The sequence below is a fragment of the Phoxinus phoxinus genome, assembly GCF_949152265.1.
Source record: "Phoxinus phoxinus genome assembly, chromosome: 15".
Classification (NCBI taxonomy): Eukaryota; Metazoa; Chordata; class Actinopteri; order Cypriniformes; family Leuciscidae; genus Phoxinus; species Phoxinus phoxinus.
The window spans coordinates 33,336,655-33,358,701 of record NC_136890.1 but is presented as its reverse complement, the minus strand read 5'-3'; the positions used below and the strand labels follow the sequence as shown (position 1 = coordinate 33,358,701).

At 37.8% G+C, this 22,047-nt stretch overlaps 1 protein-coding gene across 3 annotated transcripts in view; it reads right to left on the bottom strand.

Annotated features, from left to right (window-relative positions):
• Positions 1–22,047, bottom strand: part of pi4kab (phosphatidylinositol 4-kinase, catalytic, alpha b) — an 82,963-nt gene that overhangs the window by 21,728 nt on the left and 39,188 nt on the right. The window contains exons 21-37 of one of the 3 annotated variants that reach the window (XM_079637207.1): positions 21,797–21,933; positions 20,203–20,336; positions 17,588–17,670; positions 16,744–16,814; positions 16,546–16,670; positions 15,352–15,433; positions 15,178–15,261; positions 15,017–15,106; positions 12,211–12,330; positions 10,021–10,035; positions 9,293–9,385; positions 8,304–8,460; positions 8,092–8,219; positions 3,255–3,413; positions 2,178–2,329; positions 1,276–1,383; positions 1,059–1,186 (exon numbers count right to left, since the gene is read on the bottom strand). In XM_079637207.1, coding sequence (XP_079493333.1) covers positions 1,059–1,186; positions 1,276–1,383; positions 2,178–2,329; positions 3,255–3,413; positions 8,092–8,219; positions 8,304–8,460; positions 9,293–9,385; positions 10,021–10,035; positions 12,211–12,330; positions 15,017–15,106; positions 15,178–15,261; positions 15,352–15,433; positions 16,546–16,670; positions 16,744–16,814; positions 17,588–17,670; positions 20,203–20,336; positions 21,797–21,933 — 1,866 coding nt within the window. Of the gene's footprint in view, positions 1–1,058; positions 1,187–1,275; positions 1,384–2,177; positions 2,330–3,254; positions 3,414–8,091; positions 8,220–8,303; positions 8,461–9,292; positions 9,403–10,020; positions 10,036–12,210; positions 12,331–15,016; positions 15,107–15,177; positions 15,262–15,351; positions 15,434–16,545; positions 16,671–16,743; positions 16,815–17,587; positions 17,671–20,202; positions 20,337–21,796; positions 21,934–22,047 lie in introns of all 3 variants that reach the window. The other 2 variants (XR_013800426.1, XM_079637208.1) reach the window with 2 other exon arrangements.

Genomic DNA, 22,047 nt, shown 5'->3' with positions numbered 1-22,047 from the left:
ACACACCCTTAAAATATAAGGATGCAGGACTGAAGCTGCTTGGCATTAGGGGTGTAAATCGGACAGTTCATCACGATACGATATCGGTTCTCTCGGCCAGCGATGCGGTATATGCAGATCCCTCAAAGAATTCTGAGATACGATTTGATTCGATTCAGGGCTATAATCGATTGATTTATCGATATTTAGAAATTATATGCCAAGTTTACACACCCAGTTTAATTTTTCTCACAAAAGCAACCATGATATATAACATGAACGTTTAATTAAACTCTTTGAAAATTGCACACCCTCTCCCAATTGACCCTTCGCAGAGAGTTTGATTGACAGGTGATCTGACCAATCATACTGCGCCATCCGCCATTTTGTCCAACAAAGCAGTCAGGAGAGTTAGTAGATGAACATGTGAGGATTTGAGCGTGAGAAGCGGAGTGTACTGACGCCTTTCCGCGGTTAAAACAACATTCCTTCTGATGTTCATTCATGTTTATTTGATGCTATAAATGAACTAGAAGGAAGAGATGATCGGTTCACGAGCGGCTTTAACTGAGGCGCTAGCGATCTGTCACACACATTAAAGAGCCGCAAAACGCTATTTATTGTTTAAATTTCTTTTTAAAAATGACCAAATTTGAAAGGTGAGACTTTGTTTAATATGTTTAATATCTAACGTAACCGGAAAGTAAGCTGGTCTGTCCTGTCTGTCAGTGTCCTCTCTGCTCCACAATGTGTTTTTCACTGCGTGAGAACATGGTGTGTGTGAGAGCGGCGTAGCTTGTCGGACATAGCGACAGGAACTAAGGGGGGCGGGTCTTTGCGAACGGTCAATTGGGACATTTACAACAGAAGAGTTCATTTGCATTGATATTGTTATATTGATATTTTACGACTGGCATCGATGCATGGTATCGTTATACGTCCGATCGATGCATCAGTCCATATCGAAATATTGTTACACCCCTACTTGACATGTGAAAATAACGCACCCATAACACCACACCTGTCAGGTGCATTTGAGCTGAAGATCGCTCGTATGATCTCCGATGATGTTTGTTTACCTGGTGGGACGAGCTGAATGGCTGTGAGATATTTCTTATCCGACAGCAAACACGCGTAGAACTTGATCATGATGCTGATGTCTTCACGCAGGCGTTTCTCCGGCTGAGTTGGGAATCGGGGAGCCACGCTGAAACACACACACACACACACACAACACATTCAGTTTGCTGCAGAGAAACTACACACTTCTCCTGCTGGTGTGGATGTTCATAATACCTGAAGTAATCAAAGGCTGTAGAGTAGATCTTCTCTCTCAGGACGTTACGGATGGTGGCGTTGGTCACAACATCAGCATGCAGAAGAGTGAGGCCAAGAGTCAGGAGCCTAATTACACAATTACAACACTACATTTACATTTAATCATTTAGCAGACACTTTTATCCAAAGCGACTTTCAACTGAGGAGAACAATAGACGCAATTGGACCAGCAAGTCCAATTGTTAGGAGGTTATCTACAACTAGGAGGTTATATACAACATGTGGACAAATCAACAACAAACTATTTTGTCCTGGTCTGCTTTGCATTCACATTGGCATTTTAACAATATTTTTACCTAAAGATGCCAAACCTAAAAGCACAGGGATGTGTTAACCTGATTGGTCGGCTTTTATGACGTATAATTACCGAACAACCAAAACAATGCTGTGTTCTGGGATAAATGCGCTCACTGTGTGTGTGTAGCTACATATGATGGTAATTTGATATTGCACATATGTGCACATACAGATATGTGACCCTAGACCACAAAACCAGTCACATGGGCCTTTTTTTTATTTTTATAAATTGAGATGTATGCAATAAATGATCTTTCCATTGATGTATGGTTTGTTATGATAGGACAATATTTGGCCGAGATACGACTATTGAAAATCTGGAATCTGAGGAGCAAAAAAAATCTAAACATTGAGAAAATCTCCTTTAAAGTTGTGCATTTATGTTCACGATTGTGCTGCATTCACTCACAAAAATACATGTTTTATATATTTACGGAAGGACATTTACTAAATATCTTCATGGAACATGATCTTTACTTAATATCCTAATGATTTTTGGCATAAAAGAAAAATGTATAATTTTGACCCATACAATGTATAGTTGCTGTAATACACGTGTTCACCTGAAGCGGGGTCCTATAGCGGCCACGTGTCGGTTCAGGCAGCTCTTGGGTCCACCGACGCTGATGGACAGGGCTTTCTGCAGGAGAACCGTGAAGATCTCCACCTGATCGGCACTGCAGTACTTCGCGATTTCAAATCTCTGCACTAGAAACTAAACACACACACACACACACACACAAAACTGCAAAAATCACTCATATGGGGAATGCAACGACATGTGATCACTTTGAAGGTTTCCGTTTGATGGCTGTGTTTATAATGAAATAGTCTACTGCATACTAAACAACAGTAGCTATAATGCCTAATGTTTTATAAAAGTAGTATATACTATTTTATATAATAGAATAAAATAGTATATTCAAATATTCAAATTCAAATAGTATACTCATTACATTGTATGTTTAACTAGCCAAGTCTAAAGAAAAATGGTAAGAAAACCAGTTGAAATAATAATAAATAAGCAAATTAAAGTAAAATAAATAAATGAATAAAATGTGATTAAAATAGTTATTATTCTATTAAATACAGATGATGAAATTTAAAATATTTTTCATTACATTATTATAGTTAGTAGAGAAAAAATATACTGTTAAATATATTCATAATTTATTTAATTTTAGTGTATAAAATGGGTGTTATATAAAATAGATCAGATATATGATTTGTTTTTATTAAAAGTTATTAATCTATTGAATGGATTAAGCTAGATTAAAATAAATACAAATTATTAATATAAATATTAAAATTAAATAAATAATGTATTTAACAGTACATTATAATAGTGAGTAGAGAAAAAAAATAATAATGCAATCTTAATTTATTTATTTATAATATTTATTTCTCAGTGTATACATTTGGTGTTAAAATATCTAAAAATATAGATGCCTTGTAAATTTTAGAATGAGGGTGATGTTGATTAATGGAGGAAAAAACACTTTAGTAGTCAATCATTTTATCCCTTAAAACTTATCTTTGATCACAAAAATGATATATTTGAAGTTTTTTTTCTTTAAAACACCAGCGATTTCAGTCAGTTTTATTTATAAATTGTAAGAGTAGTAAGCAGTGATCCAGACCTCGATCCAGAGTGAATGCGGTGTGACGTTGGGTGGACGAGGCAGCGGTTGACTCTCTTCTGAAGCCGCTAAAGGATCGGCCTCGGACTCGGTCTCTGAGAACAAGCCCATCTTCAGCTTGATGGTCATCTGCCAGGCGTCCGCCATCTCACGCATGAACTGCACACACACACACACACGTCATGAGCAGTGTGTTCACAGCATGTTAGTTCACCCAATATGAAAATTAGTCCATGATTTACTCACCCTGAAGCCATCCTAGGTGTATACAACATTCTTCTTTCAGACAAACACAATCTGAGTTATATTAATAAATATCCTGGCTCTTCCAAGCTTTATAATGGGTATATATTTTTGGAAGTCTTTCAAAGCGCATCTATTCAAGATTAAAGTCCTCGACACGCGGCTCTGGCGGGTTTATAAAGGCCTTCTGAAGTGAAGCGATGCGTTCGTGTAAGAAAAATATCCATATTTAAAACTTAGGGGTTGAGAAGAAGAAAACTATTTTTCTAAAAATAACATTTGAAAAATCTACAGGTAAATCTTCTAGAAATATTTGTGAGTCAGTCTTCATCTTCTTTTGTTTGCCTACTCCAGTTCTTGTTAAAACTCACTAGATATGTTTATTCTGTGCATTTTGGGCACTTTTTGTGTGAAATCATATTTATTTCGTCCATCAAAAGCGTGCTTTCACTTTAATTGAGCGACGCTCCTGCTCCCGGTGTGATCGCACTCATTGATTAACATGCACGGCGAAAAGAAACATTTTTTTTTGCTGAGGCTTGCAGTGTGAAACGGCCATTACAGGTAAAATTAAAGAATTTATTAGGGGCCAAGCACTGAAGGTGCGGGCACCTATTGTATCTGTTCCCGTTCTTATTCTTCTTTTTCTTTTTCTTTTTCCGACTGGGCGTCTATGGCAGCCTATAGAACCGTTTGCGGGAAACTTATACAAATTGGCACAGTGATAGAGGACAGCCTGAACTATCACCATAGCAAATTTGGAGTCTCCAACTCATTCCCTCTAGCGCCACCAGCTGTCCAAAGTTTCACTCATGTTTATGCTAATAACTTTTGAACCACAAGGGCTAGAAACAAAATTCTTTTTTCCTCTGATTCCTGAGCTCATGACGATTCGACTACACCCTATGACGTCATTTTCCGTCATAATAGTTTTCCCGCCATTTTGAATTTTCCGAAAAACCTACTTTTTCGAACTCCTCCTAGGCCGTTGCTCCGAATTTCACGAAAAATGAACCAGATCATCTCCAGACCATGACGACCAAAAGTTATGGAATTCAAGTTGATTCGAATTACCGTTCTCAAATACCGCGCAAATACATTTTACGTAGCGCTTGCGAAAACAGACGTAAGGCCGTATCTCCACAACGCTTTATCAGATTCAGACCAAATTTGGTACATGTCATCACAAGCATGACCTGAGGCTACATGCTGCGTTTTGGCGCAGCGCCACCTACTGGCCCGGAGATATGAATAATTTATGTTTTTGCTTATAACTTCTGAACGGTTTGTCCAAAAATCACAAAAGTGGTCTCGTTAGATTCAGGGCGTCGTGCTGAGTTGACTGATATCCAATTTTTCCATATCGGCCATTTTGGCTGTCGGCCATTTTGAATTATGTGCTAAAATGCTGTATTTTATGAACGCATGAACGAATCGTTACGAAACTCAGTATGAGTCATCAGTACAACGCCCTAAAGGTACTCAAAAATTTATGAGACAGCGCCACCTTTTGGTCAAAAGTTATAATGAAATTTCCAAAAATGCTAATAACTTTTGAATAAATTTGCCTATAGTAATGACACTGATCTCAATAGATTCCTTGGGTTATGCTGAAAACATAGATACCAATTTTGCCATAGTCAGCCAAACTTCCGGTCCGCCATATTTATTTTCTATTAAAACCTACTTTTTCGAACTCCTCCTAGACCGAACGTCCGATTTTCACCAAAATCGGATCGTGTCATCTCCAGACCATGCCGAGTAAAAGTTATGGATTTCGTGTCGATAGACGAAACCGTTTTCATATACCGCAGTGGCAAAGTTGAGGCATGATGCCAAAATGACTATTCAGGCTTTAATATATGCAATGCCTTGACATATTGACACCAAACTTTGTATGTGTCATTGTCACTTCACTCTGACCACATCACATCAGTTTCGTAACTGCGCCACCTATTGGTCGAAAGTGATAATCATATTTTTAGTTATTGTGTGTGATTTTTCAACCATTTTGCCAAAATTCATCTTTAAATGTCTTCAATTGCTCCTTGCTGCAGTTGGTCTCTCACTTCCAGCCACTTTGGCATGTCTTGTCGTCTTGCTTGCGCTTGGCCCCGGTGATTGCTGCTTGCAGCTATATTTTACAACTAGTTTTGTGGTGTAGGTCTATTATCATTAACCTAGTCTCGCGTAGCCAGACCTTCAGACTGACGGCTGAAGGTCTGGAATTCATAGCAGCTTTCTTTGGCCAAGGCCCGCCCATAAGGCCGTTTGACCGACATGTCAAACAACCAATTACAGTTCGTTTCGTTCAGCGTCACGTTTCGGGGCGTGGAAATGTCCCCACAACAACAGACCGGCGTGCAACAAGTCAGTCAGCATAGAAAATCAAAGAAGGAGAAGAAAACAAGCAGTAAGTCATTGATCTGTTCGTGCACGTATAACAACAATGGCGTCTGCATTACCACATCTGATCAAAACACCGAGTAACTCAGTAGGAAACGTATGCAGACTTTGTTCAGAGGTGTGCACTTCATCAACAGCCATACCGATGAGACGCTCGCGGTGAACATCTGTTTGAAGCATATCTCTCCACTTTTAACACCCACAAGCAATTCTGGTGAACCGAACACAATACTCAGGGTATCTGCACATTTTTTAAAGTCCAATTTAAGGCTTTTTAAGACCTTTTTAAGACCTGAAGAAATCAAAATTAATACCGTACATTAGGGGTATGCAATATTAACAAAAATATATCTCGATATTTTCAAAGTTTTGTGGATAATAATTAGATGATATTTTACTGATTTGGTGGTTGGTACCAACTGATGGCTGGTTTAGGCCTGTTGTTGACAGCAGACTCACTAAGATATTCACATTTAACATGCAGTGGTCAGTTTACAGTCGTGAATTTTTTTTTTTTTTTACATTTTTATTAAGGAGCAATATTTGCCACCTTTAAATTGATTTCCAGGGGCATTTTCACCTATTTATGGAAATTATTTCTAAACGTATTTAGAGGTGTGCATCACCTTTTATGTCAAATTCTAACATTCAAATTAAATTCTATTAGAATAACACAGTACCACTGTCAAATTAAATAATTAAATTAAAATCCATCCTTGCAGTGCAGAGGTGACACAGAAACGCAGGCTAATACACTGCCGTAAATGACGCGAATTGTCACGTGAGCAAGCAAATCCACAAAGATAGAATAATAAAAAACAATACGTACGCTAATAAGATCGTTTTCATTTGGAAAGTATTTAGATACGTCTAAGTCAAAGTGTCATCTAAAATTTAAGACCTTTCATAGGTAAAAATAAGACTTTTCATAAGTAAAAATAAGACTTTAAGACTTTTTAAGGCCTGTCAGCGTCTGTTGTTTCATGTTTGCCCGCAAACGCGGCTGATGTCCCCTTCGCATTAGGCACTTCACTTGATCTTCCATAATAGACAGGAGGGGACACACAACTAGTAAAATTGGATCTGCTGGGAATCCTTCTAAATGCTGACAACGTGTTTCCAGTTAAGTGTACCATATGTACCGTAATAATACCTAGAATATCAAAATCGACTGCTGGCGGTAGATCCTTTTCCTATTTAGCACCAAAACTTTGGAACAGTCTTCCTAACATTGTCCGGGAAGCAGACACACTCTGTCAGTTCAAATCTAGACTAAAGACACATCTCTTCGGCCTAGCATACACATAACACATTATAGACTTATATAATTCAATGTTAGGCTGCATAGTTTAGAACAGCCGGGACCGGGAACACTTCCCGTAATCCTGATGTACTTGGTACATCATAAGAAGGATGGCGTCTACGCTAATATTAGTCTCTCTGTCTATCCCGAGGTTTACTGCTGTCCACCGGAACCAGGCCGTATCCAGATCTGATGAAGGACCAGCGCCAGGACACGACGACGACGCTGACCTGAAGTGTCAACCAGTCTCTCCTCCTCTCCACTCCGACTTCAACCAACCGGAACTGGACAAATACTCTGATTCATTCTGAACTTCATACACTGTTCACTCATTGGCCAGAGGAGAACTGGCCCCCGACTGAGCCTGGGTTCTCCCAAGGTTTTTTTCTCCATTCTGTCACCTGATGGAGTTTTGGTTCCTTGCCGCTGTTGCCTTACCTTCTGGCTTGCTTAGTTGGGGACATTTAATATTCAACAATATTATAGATCTGCCTTAAAGGTGGACGATGATGAAATTGTTTTTTGTATTATTTTCATGTTATCACTGTGAAGCTGCTTTGATACAATCTGTATTGTAAAAAGCGCTATATAAATAAAGGTGACTTGACTTGACTTGATATGCATCAGATGTTTAGCTGACGTTCCGTGGGCGTGAGTCACGTCTGAGGCTGAGACTATCATTAACCCGCCAGAGCCGCGTCGAGGACTTTAATCATGAATAGATGCGCTTTGAAGGACTTCCAAAAATATATACCCATTCACTCCCATTATAAAACTTAGATTGTGTTCGTTTGAAGAAGAATGCCATTTACACCTAGAATGGCTTCAGAGTGAGTAAATCACAGCTGATTTTCATTTTTGGGTGAACTATCGCTTTAAAGTTACCTGGACTTCAGCTCCACTGCGAGCTGCCAGAAGCCATTCCCAGCACGCGATGGCCGTCTCCATGCCCTGCTCCGTGAACATCTTCAGAGGAGACGCGCAGAGATGATGCAGCAGCTGGAGATCGCAGTCTGAGACAGAGACGTTTGTGTGCGTCACTCACACATCATGCATCCGATGCGGTCTGTGTGACGGTGTGTGTGTGTGTGCGCTACCTTTAGTGCTGATGAACAGAGCGGTCATCTTAAACATGTTTTGCATGAAGGCGTCAGAGTTTTTGGCGTCCAGAGCGTCGCTCATCTGAGAGATCATCAGTTTGCTGGGGTTCGATTCGCTGTGTGTCGCCTCGGCAAACTGCAGCATCCCAGCCACCTACACACACACACACACGTTGGTGCAACTACATTATGAGGACTCTCCATAGGCGTAATGGTTTTTATACTGTACAAACTGTATATTCACTGCCCCTATCCCTAAACCTGCCCATCTCGCACACACACACACACACACACACACTGCCCATCACAGGAAACATTCTGCATTTTTACATTTTTTAATGAAACATTGTTTTTTAAGCTATTTGAATCACGAGGACTCATGAAATGTCCTCATAAACACGTTTAAGTTGTAATAGCAGTGTAATAAACATGTCATTATACACACGTGACCTCATAAATCTCTCACACACACACACGTCATTTTTCAATTCCAATTTTTTTTTCATTGTGATATTATTTATGTGACAATAAAGCACCTTTTCCTCATAATGCAAAAACAATATATACTGTATATTCCTTTTGGCCCTAAAAATAGACTTTCGTTATGGAAAATAATACGAATATGTACTTTTTTAATTAAAATTTTCTGTGAAAAAAGTATGTCCCAATGCAAATAAATAAATACATTAAAATTATTTAATTAAATTAAAATAAAAAAATAATAGTTTTTTATTTTTATAAAAAAAAAAAAAAAAAAAAAATATTGGTCCTAAAATAATTGGCCCTAAAAATAGACTCTCTTTATGGAAAATAATAAGACTATGTTATTTCTTATTTCTTTATTTAAATAAATATGAACGATTTTCTTTATAAAAAAAAAATAAAAAAAATTGTTTTTTATTTTAACAGAAAATTTTAATAAAGAAATAATGTTTCAGTCAAGTTTCATGAGATTCACTCATCAACACCCTATTGAATGCGTTTACCTCTCCGGTGTAGCGGTTACGCAGGTTGAGCGACGCCATGAAGTTGGAGTAATCCTTCTTCACACAGGAGGGCCGCTCCGTCAGCTGGGTAACCTGAGGATGATGGAAATCTTCACAGTTAAAAACATTACTAATGCACATTCCTGACCAGTCCAAGAAGTAAAGGCCAATAATATCCCTTCTTCGTCTATAAAGCATCAGGCGTGCAGTGAGGTGGAGCAGTGGGAATATACTGACCGATCGACTGCTAGGATTAAAAACACATGGGTCACATGGGTCAATTTCCTGAAATTGAGATTTATACATCATCTGAAAGCTGAATAAATAATCTTTCTATGGATGTGTGGTTTGTTAGGATAGGACAATATTTGGCCGAGACACAACTATTGAAAATCTGGAATCTGAGGAGCAAAAAAGTCTAAATATTGAGAAAATCTCCTTTAAAGTTGTGCATTTATGTTCACGATTGTGCTGCATTCACTCACAAAAATACATGTTTTATATATTTACGGTAGGACATTTACTAAATATCTTCATGGAACATGATCTTAATATCCTCATGATTTTTGGCACAAAAGAAAAAAGGATAATTTTGACCCATACGATGTATAGTTGCTATTGCCACAGATATACCCGTGCGGCTCCAGACTGGGTTTGAGATCCAGGGTCACATATATGAGTCTGTAAATGGAACAAGAGTTCAACAAGACGAAGCATTGAGTACCAACCTGAGGGAAAGCTGCCTGGGACGAGGGGGAGGGACACACGGCAGGCCACACCCACCAAACCCAGGGCCAACCAATCACAGCGCACACACAGATGAGTTAGCAGAGACGCAATGATGTAACGGCACAAACAAAGAGAATGACAAATGATACGCAAACATGCTGGACAATCACATCAGAGCGCATACCATGCAAAAAACAACACGTTTAAAAAAAACACAAAACAAAGACCAAAATAACAGGCATAACATGAACACAGCAGTGCTTATGAATATTCATAAAGTGTTACTATGGGAATCATCACTATATCATCTCACATTTTAGTTAATATCCGGTCAGAAATATCTGGTTAGTTTTAAGGACTGTGAAAAGCACAATTTCACAAGACACACACCGTTTCTAAGAATCTTCTTTACAGAAATTCATGTTTATAATGCATTATAGTCCACATTAAGGTCAAATGTGCAGTGCATTGTGGGATACAGTACATCATACAGTGTTATACTGAACACTATAGTAAATGTAGCAGGTCATAGGCTCAATGTAAAATTCACATAATAAATTGCTGTATGCACTAACTGCTAAAAGACAATATTTAATACATTATTACTGCAAATATTATCTTCAAAGCTGCTTTGAAACAATGTGCATTATGAAAAGAGCTATATAAATAAAACTGACGACATGCATAATCGGTGAAATATGATCATGTTCACATTATATTCAGATGTTCTGTCAATCAGTTTTTGAATTTAGTGATTTCAATATGTATTGAGCATGTGGCGTAAATCTTCTTTCTAAAATGATTGATGTTTTTATTTTAAAGACTGGGCACCGCCTTACCTTAATCTGCCCAACAACCTCAGTTACCATCTAGCATAAGAGCACAGCATCGGTTACTGTCGGCACGTGTGTGTGTGAGCGGGACTGTGTGTGTGTGTGTTTGTGTGTGTGTGTTTGTGTGACGTGTGTTTGTGAGAGGGACTGTGTGTGTGTGAGCGGGACTGTGTTTGTGTGTGACGTGTGTTTGTGAGAGGGACTGTGTGTTTGTGTGTGACGTGTGTGTGTGTGTGAGACGTGTGTTTGTGAGCGGGACTGTGTGTGTGTGAGCGGGACTGTGTGTGTGTGTGTGTGTGTGTGTGACGTGTGTTTGTGAGAGGGACTGTGTGTGTGACGTGTGTGTGTGAGAGACTGTGTGTGTGACGTGTGTTTGTGAGAGGGACTGTGTGTGTGACGTGTGTTTGTGAGAGGGACTGTGTGTGTGAGAGGGACTGTGTGTGTGTGACGTGTGTTTGTGAGAGGGACTGTGTGTGTGTGACGTGTGTTTGTGAGAAGGACTGTGTGTGTGACGTGTGTTTGTGAGAGGGACTCTGTGTGTGTGTGACGTGTGTTTCTGAGAAGGACTGTGTGTGTGACGTGTGTTTGTGAGAGGGACTCTGTGTGTGTGTGACGTGTGTTTGTGAGAGGGACTGTGTGTGTGTGACGTGTGTTTGTGAGAGGGACTGTGTGTGTGTGACGTGTGTGTGTGTGACGTGTGTTTGTGAGAGGGACTGTGTGTGTGTGACGTGTGTTTGTGAGAGGGACTGTGTGTGTGTGACGTGTGTTTGTGAGAGGGACTGTGTGTGTGTGAGGTGTGTTTGTGAGAGGGACTGTGTGTGTGTGACGTGTGTTTGTGAGAGGGACTGTGTGTGTGTGACGTGTGTTTGTGAGAGGGACTGTGTGTGTGTGAGGTGTGTTTGTGAGAGGGACTGTGTGTGTGTGAGGTGTGTTTGTGAGAGGGACTGTGTGTGTGTGAGGTGTGTTTGTGAGAGGGACTGTGTGTGTGTGAGGTGTGTTTGTGAGAGGGACTGTGTGTGTGTGAGGTGTGTTTGTGAGAGGGAATGTGTGTGTGTGACATGTGTTTGTGAGAGGGACTATGTGTGTTTGACGTGTGTTTGTGAGAGGGACTATGTGTGTTTGACGTGTGTTTGTGAGAGGGTCTGTGTGTGTGACGTGTGTTTGTGAGAGGGTCTGTGTGTGTGACGTCTGTTTGTGAGAGGGACTGTGTGTGTGTGACGTGTGTTTGTGAGAGGGACTGTGTGTGACGTGTGTTTGTGAGAGGGACTGTGTGTGTGTGACGTGTGTTTGTGAGAGACTGTGTGTGTGAGACTGTGTGTGTGTGTGACGTGTGTGTGTGTGTGTGTGTGTTCTCACCCCCAGCGTCGTGCTTTGCCGGTTGTATCCCGCGAAGCTGAGGATGCTCTCGGTAGCCATCGCCAGACCCGTGTGCTGAGACAAACCCGACAGCCAGTTCTGATGCTTGTTCAGATACTCCTGAGACAGACACACACACACACACACACACACACACACACACACACACACATCACAGGGACCAGCACAACCGTTTTCAACATCGATAATAATCAGAAATGTTTCTTGATCAGCAAATCAGCATATTACAATGATCACGTGACACTAAATACTCCAGGATCACAGGAATAAATCAGTTCAAAAATATATTCACATAGAAAATAATATTTCAGTTTTACTGTATTTTTGATAGCCTTGGTGAGCAGAAGACAAAAACATGAAAAATTCATACGACCCCAAACTTTTGAACAGTCATGATTAACATAAACCTTTTTATTTACTGTACCTGATGTTCAAATACCACAGTATCACTACAGCTGACTGGTTTCCAATTTAGGATGATTAAAACTAACACTGCGTCTATTCACATCAAATAGTTTGCCAAAGTACACCAGATGGTAAACTATTTCTGGTGCTAATATTACCCACAGATCCTTCTGCTACAGAAGAGGGAGAGCTTGTTTTTTACATAAATAAAATGATGATGAGATGCTGCAACAGCAGTTTATAAACGCATCAACACAAAGTCAAAGTCCCGCTGTAGTCAATCATTTTATCCCCAATATTCATCTGATCATTCATTGATCACCAAAATACATATTTAAATGTTTTATCCTTGAAAAAAATGTATTCATGCCTTAAAATCCCTTAAATGTAACTCGACAGCCTTGCCTCATTTAGTATACGCAGTTCTATGAATATGCAAATGAGCCCCGCCTCCACTCACTCACTCACAGTGCCTCAGAGATCCACTCGTTTCCACTGTTTATAATGAGACAAAATCATTTGGCATTGTGTTGATTTGTGTCGTGACTCACGGCAAAATAGGAATATGGCGCCCCCTACCTTCACTTTTTTAAGAGAAAAAAAAGCCAATTCAACACGTTTGCATGCAACCAAATAATCCATTATTAATAATCCATTAGTAATCAGATTGACAGCTCAATCAGACAGAAAAGCCTTCATGTAAACACTTAAATTTGTCCGATTGAGCTCGATTCGAAGTTAACCCATTTACTCCTAAAACGCCTGCTAAAAACGCCTATAAAAACCTATGTTATTCTAGGATAAATGTCCTTATCTCCTGAGGGTTTTCTGAAAAAATACTACGAATTGTCTACGTCTACCAAAACCTGAATATCTAAGCCTCTGTAGCACTTAGAAACATGAAATAAAATACATTTTGAAGGTAAGAATCACAGGTTTGATTAAAACATGCTCCCTTAGCACTAACATAACAACACATTTTTCAAAAAATTCTCAAAATCATATGGGGAAGAAATTTTTTTTTTTATATATATAAATCAATTATATAAAATATAACAAATAACATTTTAAACATGCCAACACACTGAACAAGGCATCTTGTTATCAGAGAGAGGTGGGGAAAGTCCTGAGGAGGAACTGGGAAGAGTATCAGTCTCTGAGCTCCATGGCTCAAATCTCTCCTCTTTGGCTTTATCAGCATTATCCTCGCACAGATAGACGCGCACGCACACACACACGCACGCACGCACACATACATACACGCACACACACGCGCACACACACACACGCACACACACACACACACACACACACACACACAGAGAGAGAGACAGACAAGAGTCAGATCAAATCATTTGTGACGAACGACGTGGTACATTTGGTACATGAAGCACTCGCGGTGCAGAGGAAGGTGCAAAACTTCTCACTAAACTCCTCACTATCTTCCAAACTCCTCACTATCTTCCAAGTCAATGTCACTGCCCTCGCTGTCAAAATCCTCTTCTGTCGTTGCCATTTTCGCACTCGCGTCTTCAAAAATCCAAAACAAATGCGCGTGTATGTCTGATTGATTGACGTGATTTTCAGCGAACCACAGTACATTTGGGTGGTCACGTGGTCTTTGAAAACTCAACAAGACCCACCTCGTGTGTATTTGAACCTATGACAGTGCGTTATATGCTGCACGTGTCATTAAAAGTATGACGAATACAAAATGCTGCGCTACGCAGCAGCCGGCAGGAGGTTCAGAGTTGCGCAACGCAGTAACCGGCGGTAGATATAATGTTTCGGCGCGCAGCATCCGGCACAAATGGGTTAAATACGATCCAGCCCAGTGTATAGTGTGTGTCATCCAGCCCAGTGTATAGTGTGTGTCATCCAGCCCAGTGTATAGTGTGTGTCATCCAGGCCAGTGTATAGTGTGTGTCATCCAGCCCAGTGTATAGTGTGTGTCATCCAGCCCAGTGTATAGTGTGTGTCATCCAGCCCAGTGTATAGTGTGTGTCATCCAGCCCAGTGTATAGTGTGTGTCATCCAGCCCAGTGTATAGTGTGTGTCATCCAGCCCAGTGTATAGTGTATGTCATCCAGCCCAGTGTATAGTGTGTGTCATCCAGCCCAGTGTATAGTGTGTGTCATCCAGCCCAGTGTATAGTGTGTGTCATCCAGCCTAGTGTATAGTGTGTGTCATCCAGCCCAGTGTATAGTGTGTGTCATCCAGCCTAGTGTATAGTGCGTGTCATCCAGCCCAGTGTATAGTGTGTGTCATCCAGCCCAGTGTATAGTGTGTGTCATCCAGCCTAGTGTATAGTGTGTGTCATCCAGCCCAGTGTATAGTGTGTGTCATCCAGCCCAGTGTATAGTGTGTGACTTGAGCTCACCTGGAGATGAGACTTGGTAACGGAGGCGGCCCACTTCATGGCCTCCTTCAAGATCTCTCCACAGCGAGCGGCAAAGTCCTTCACGATGCTCTGGACAACAAACAACACGTCAGAACACCGGACTCGATCGCGAGTACATTCTCGTCTCAGGCTCGTCTCACCTCTCGCGCCTCATGCGTGTCCGGGACCGTTATTCTGTACGGGGTGTCGGGAATGTCGTAGTACGGCTGGTCTTTGTGGATGTCCTGTTTAACAGGAGGTCAGGGTAAGTGATTGACATGTGAGAGTGTGTATCGGTCACGTGTGTGTGTGTGTGTGTGTTGTGTTGTACTGACGGCACTCAGGGACAGAGACAGAGTCTGCAGGATGTCCAACATGGTCTTCAAAACTCTCCCACTCCACAACAGGTGCGGAAACCTAGACGACACAGCGGTTTCACAGATTGTGTTCAAGCAATCAATATTTTACTATAGCAGTAATACTGCTGTAATAAAAATAATAATAATAATAATACACATATATATATATATATATATATATTATTATTATTACAATTAAATCAATAAACAAATATTTTACTATAGCAGTAATACTACTGTAATAAAAAAATATATATATATTTTATTGTTATTATTATTATTACAATTAAATAAATGAAAATCAATTATTATTAAATTAATACAATTAAATACATATTTTACTATAGCAGTAATACTACTAAAAATATTCTTTATATATATTATTATTAAATACTAATGTAATCAAAATAAAAGTTGTATTATTATTATTAAATTAATACATTTAAATAAATACATATTTTACTATAGCAGTAATACAACTAAAAATAGTTTTTGTATTATTAAATGTATATAATTAAATTCATAAATACATATTTTATTATAGCAATAATACTACTGCAATAAAAATACTAAAAAGATAGTGAATAATGATAATCAGCATCATTTTTTATATAATTATTAATATTATTATTACATCTATATAGAGGACAAACAGTAATTTGATAGATTTGAGCTTTTAGTTTGTTTTTGTGTGAGAGAAACAAATAGGAATATTACATGTATTAATTAATCATATTATTATGAATACATTATTATTATTAAATTATAATAAATCATTATTACAAATGAAAAAAATAATATTTTACTATAGCAATGATACTAATGTAATAAAAATACTAAACAAAAATTATATATTTAATAATAATAATAATTTTAAATAATAATAATTTGATTTTACAGAACAACACTAAAATTACAATACTAATATTTATGTCGGTCTACATTTCTTTTATTTGGGAGTAAAACTGCAGGGAGACCCAATAACTCTTTTGTTGATAACAGATTCATAATCGATTCTCATTACAATTTTGTAATCATGTAATAATCATAACAAAACCACAAAAACTCCAAGGAATACTCAAATATTGGGTGAAATGGTTGAGTTTACATCATAAGTGATGCTGTCTAGTTAGGGAGCTCAATAGCGTTTGGCAGAAAGTCAAAGTTTACGTTTCGGCGAGTCCTGAGAGGTATTTATCAGCAACTCTGCGGATCCGCTTGTGGGTGTGGTTAAAGTTGACCAATAGGAACTGAGCATGCCGCTCAAGCTCCTCCTCGTGCTCTTTAGTCTTGGCCTGAAACACAACACACCGCCATTATCAATAATGAGCGATCAATCCTGCATTCAGAGATCCTTCAAATACTCACTTTCTCAGCCATCATCTGCAGGAAAACATCAAAGACTTTATCACCGACACAGATCACACACTGCATCATGCCTGGAGGAGAGAGAGAGGCCGAGCACGTCACAACTAGGGCTGTGTGATGTACTGAATATTCACAACTCGGAAAATGAGAATATGGTGCAAAAGTTCATTTATTTCAGTATTGTGTATTTATTTCAGTATTGTGTACACAGTATTGTGAAAAGGTTTTCATAAGCTGTAAGCCATAATCATAAAATTATAACAATTAAAGGCTTGAAATATCTCACTTTGCATGTAATGAGTCTATATAATATATTAGTTTCACCTTTTAAGTTCAATTACTATTATGGATTAAAGTTTAAAGTTTCCTAAAGATCATGTGATTAAACTAGTTTCATGATCATTTGTTTTCTGAAAGAGATTCAATAACAGTGTTAGAGTTTCCATTTATTGATTTCCACAAACCAGTTCAATTTCAACGAATTAAGTCAAAACTCTAATATGTATAATTAAGTAAAATATAACAACAATATGTAAAATCACATTTATAGAACCTTACTGTAATTAACACCTGTTCATATATATATAATTCTTAAGAGTGTCGTATTTCTCATATAAAAATGTTCTGGTAAAACAATGTAGGTAAATATTGCCGTTTATAATATTGGTACATAAAAATGTACATTAATAAATATGATTCTTTTCACGTTCATTTAGTTATAAAACAGTGTGGAAGACATGCATTGAATAACTGCAACTAGATTTTTACACATGCTTTACTTCTTGTGGTAAAACATTTAGAATTTATTTAAATCAACCATTTTAAATTCTGTTGAGTTTCTGACCCGATTTGTCTTTCTGGATGGCTTTGTCCTCGAAGTATCTGAACATCACCTGGAAGCGGTCGGCATCGTTCGAGTGCAACATCCTGAGAGAGAGACAGAACAAAGAGAGATGGGTCACACACACACACACACACACACACACACACACACACACACACACACACACACGGTAATTTAATCATAAAATGACTATTGTTTTGCATCAACAAGTGCAGTTACTAATAATATTACATGTTTGTTTACTGGAAATTTAAATCACATAACTTTAATTAAAATTAACTTTTATTAACAAAAGTAACATGCAAAAATGTAATGTAAATACTCTACTCGTATTAAATGTACCATTGTTCTTCTATAGTATCATACTGAACTGACCGACAGCTTCAGTGAGTATAAAAGGAGCGCTTCTTTACTTGTTCTGCGTAACTCAATCACAATTTGAAGAAAAGTTGTTTTTCCATAAGACTTTGTTACTATATAATAATAACAAATACCAGAGGTGGGTAGAGTATCCAAAAACTGTACTCAAGTAAAAGTACAAGTACTTCTAGAAATATTTACTCAAAGTAAAAGTAAAAGTAACAATCTTAATAGTTACTTGAGTAAGAGTAAAAAAGTATCCAATGAGAAAACTACTCAAGTAGTTAGTTACTAGTTACTTCGGATCATAGGCCGATATATATGATATATATATAAAACATGATATTATTTAGATATTTTTTATTTAAATGACTATTATTATCATAATTAGTATCCAATGAGAAAAGTATCCAATGAGAAAACTACTCAAGTAGCTATAGTTAGTTACTTCGGATCATAGGCCTATATATACTATGATATATATAAAACATGATATTATTTAGATATTTTTTATTTAAATGACTATTATTATCATAATTAGATAGGCTATCTTTGCCACAAAAACAGAAGAGACAAGCATTATTTCTGCCATCTGTAGCCCGAAAATCATTGCCTGTCCTTTGGTTTGTATAATAGTAACTTATACAACTACAGTTGGATTATTAGACAATGTCGAAATATAGTGTATCTGCAGAGTTTTGCATTTAAAGGCATGTAAAGGGAAACATTGACACAGAGAAGAAAGAGTTAAAACTCTTCACATGTGCTCGCGCTGACCGCTACTGAACATCTGAACACAAACGACGATCAAACGCACATCGACGGATCTTCTTCTGTCTGTTCTCCAAAATGTAATCAAATGTATATTTCTGCAAGCATGTTTAAACTGGTCAACAGTGTCTAAGGCAGGCAAAGGCATTCGTTTTCAAGTTGAGTTCGCACGCGACTGCGCAATACACACACATTACCGCGGGATGGCGGGTGTTCATTTCATATGTGGACAATGGTAGCTTATTTATTGTATAAAGTGTATATGTCCAAAAAAAACGGGTAATGTCATACTTTGAAGTAGTGCTATCATATCGTAATAATCTGTTTGGTTGTAAAATGTATTACCTGAATGAAATTAAATCGAATATCGTCCTGTGGAACGATATTCCACAGGATATATCGTCCTCAGCATACGAAGATAATAGAGATCTTCATCGCTGGCAAAAATGATGCATTTGCAGATTTGCGTTCATTTGACTGTACTGTAGGTCCACAGCCACTTCATCCAACGCTCTTGATGTTCTTAAATCTTCCTGTTACGACTCCGAGTCGAGTGTGAATTGAAAGCGCTTCAGACGATTCAGTGCGTGCAGGAAACTGAACAGATATACAAACTGATTCGCGAACCGATTTAGACAGATCTGCCCACTTGTTTGATGAAGTCTTTGAACAGAATCGACTCAAAAGAGTGATTCATTTGTGAATTGAGCATCGCTCATGCCCAGAAAATAGATACAGCGCGCTTGGAATAAACTACGCATTTAACAACACGTATTGCATTAAAATAAAGTAACGAGAGGAACATCGCTCAACGTAACGAAGTAAAAGTACCGTTTTTTTATTAGAAATGTACTCGAGTAAAAGTAAAAAGTACCCACATTTAAATCTACTCTTAAAAGTACAATTTTTCCCAAAAAATACTCAAGTAAATGTAACGAAGTAAATGTACTTCGTTACTACCCACCTCTGACAAATACTATATAACATGTTTCTATATTAGGGAGTGGAAATGGCTGATAAGTCAATAAGTGGTCCTGTGCTGCCATCTACTGGATATAGTGATCATTTCATGTCTTTTTTTCTTCAAATTAAAGTGTTTGTTTGCTATGAAGTGTTAGTGTTCCTACAGCTTTAAACTTTATTTTAAAGTTAGGTTTAAAGTGTTGGAAAAAGTGTGAAGCCCTTGAAAAGTGATTGAATTTCACTCTCAAAAGGTTGCACAAACCATGAAATAAATAATGTAAAATTTGACTATTTCTGCCACAACACCAAAGTTACAGTCAGCGTTACTACGTTAAATCCATGGTGAATGTATTAAGTGCTTATTATTGCGTTCAGAGCGAACCTTTCGCTGATTGTTTACAGTTGACGGAAATGACTCCCATTGTTTGTGCAAATGAGGCGAGGAAGAAGGTGGATAATGAGGTGAGCCGTTCTAAAGAAAGTCAGAAAGACTGAAAACAGAAAGCTCAAGCGTCTCTGACCTCATATACTCCAGCCGGTAGACGGACAGCAGGTACGTGCACATGGCGAAGTCCAGTTTATTGATGAGGGCGGCGGCTTCAGGCGACGGATCCAACAAATTAATGATGGTGCTGCGCAGTTCACTCAACTCCGCCTTCACAGGAAGGAACATTTTATATAACAAACAAGGGCTTTGCAGAATGGGAAAATTTTATATCATGCAAAAGTTCATTTATTTCAGTAATTCAACTTAAAAGGTGAAACTAATATATTATATAGACTCATTACATGCAAAGTGAGATATTTCAAGCCTTTATTTGTTATAATTTTGATGATTATGGCTTACAGATTATGAAAACCTTTTCACAATATTCTAATTTTGAACTTAATCTGTAAGCCATAATCATCAAACTTATAACAAATAAAGGCTTGAAATATCTCACTTTGCATGTAATGAGTCTATATAATATATTAGTTTCACCTTTTAAGTTAAATTACTGAAATAAATGAACTTTTGCACCACAGTATGCAAGTGTCAAACAGTAGTGTGCTACATAACTTCAACACGTTGCATGTTCAGTGAATGGCATCCCGTTAACTCCTCCAAAAAATGCTAATTAAACCTTTTTTTCTTTTTCTTTTTTTTTTGTAAAAACTTAGGAGAGTTATATCAAATAAGTAAATTTTTAATTTGTTTTGTCCCCCAGCAGGTGAAATTCATCAGTTTGGTCAAACAGTAGTGTCTCTAAATGCATTTATGCATTTAGAGACACTTTAATCCAAAAGCTACTTAGAAACAAAAGCAATTAGTCAAAAAAGTATATATTTGTATATTCATAATATACAAAGCCAGAGAACTTAGTAAAGTAACTCTCCTCAACAAGACAAATTATTTGAGGAATAATTCATGTCTTATACGATGCACAGCGACACACCCCACACGGAAATGTAATACATGACATATATGTCCCTATATCGCTAGTGACGAAGTCATGTATGCTAAATATAAGACAATATATTGCTATCGCATATATCTCTACATATATGTTGATATAGGTTTTTAACATATATAAATTTGCCATATTAAATGAGTATATTGACATATATTAATATGATGTATATGATTATTATTTATATGATACTGTATGTTTTGACATATATGTCACCGATATGTTTAATTTATATATGCCAAACTATTTACTACTTAACTATTTATTTCAAGTCTACAGATCAAGTCTACATATCCACATTTCTCATTTTCGAATCTTTTATAAATAAAATGTATTACGTATTTATTATTATTTTACCTCTTCTTGACCAGCTCATAAAAACAAAACAAATACGTAAAACAAATATATATGTATATAAAAAAAACACTATTATACATACATAAAATATATGGGCTGGTTTTATATGTCAATTGTTCCATTTTCTAATAGGTTTTATATATGGGCATATATATATATTTATATATGTGGATATTTAATATATGTATATTTCATATGTGTACATATATTACATTTCCAACTTTTCACTTACTGTGAGAGTTAACAGTAATTTATATACTCAACACAGCTGTAAAACAACACTGAGAGAGTGAGAGCGCTTGGATACCGGAGTGACCGTGTCGTTCTTCAGTGCCGAGTTGTACTGTAGCTCTGAACGCAGCGGTTCTCCACTGGGGAACGTGAGCAGCGGGGATTTAGTGGCGATTTCACACACTCCCTCATACCATTCCTCAGGCCACAGACCTAAAACACAGGCAAACACACACTTCTGTGGAAATCCTGCTAGAGAACGCGCTGATTGTGTACATGGAGAATTCATGTTTAAAAGGAACACGCCGACTTTAGCTTATTCCCTGT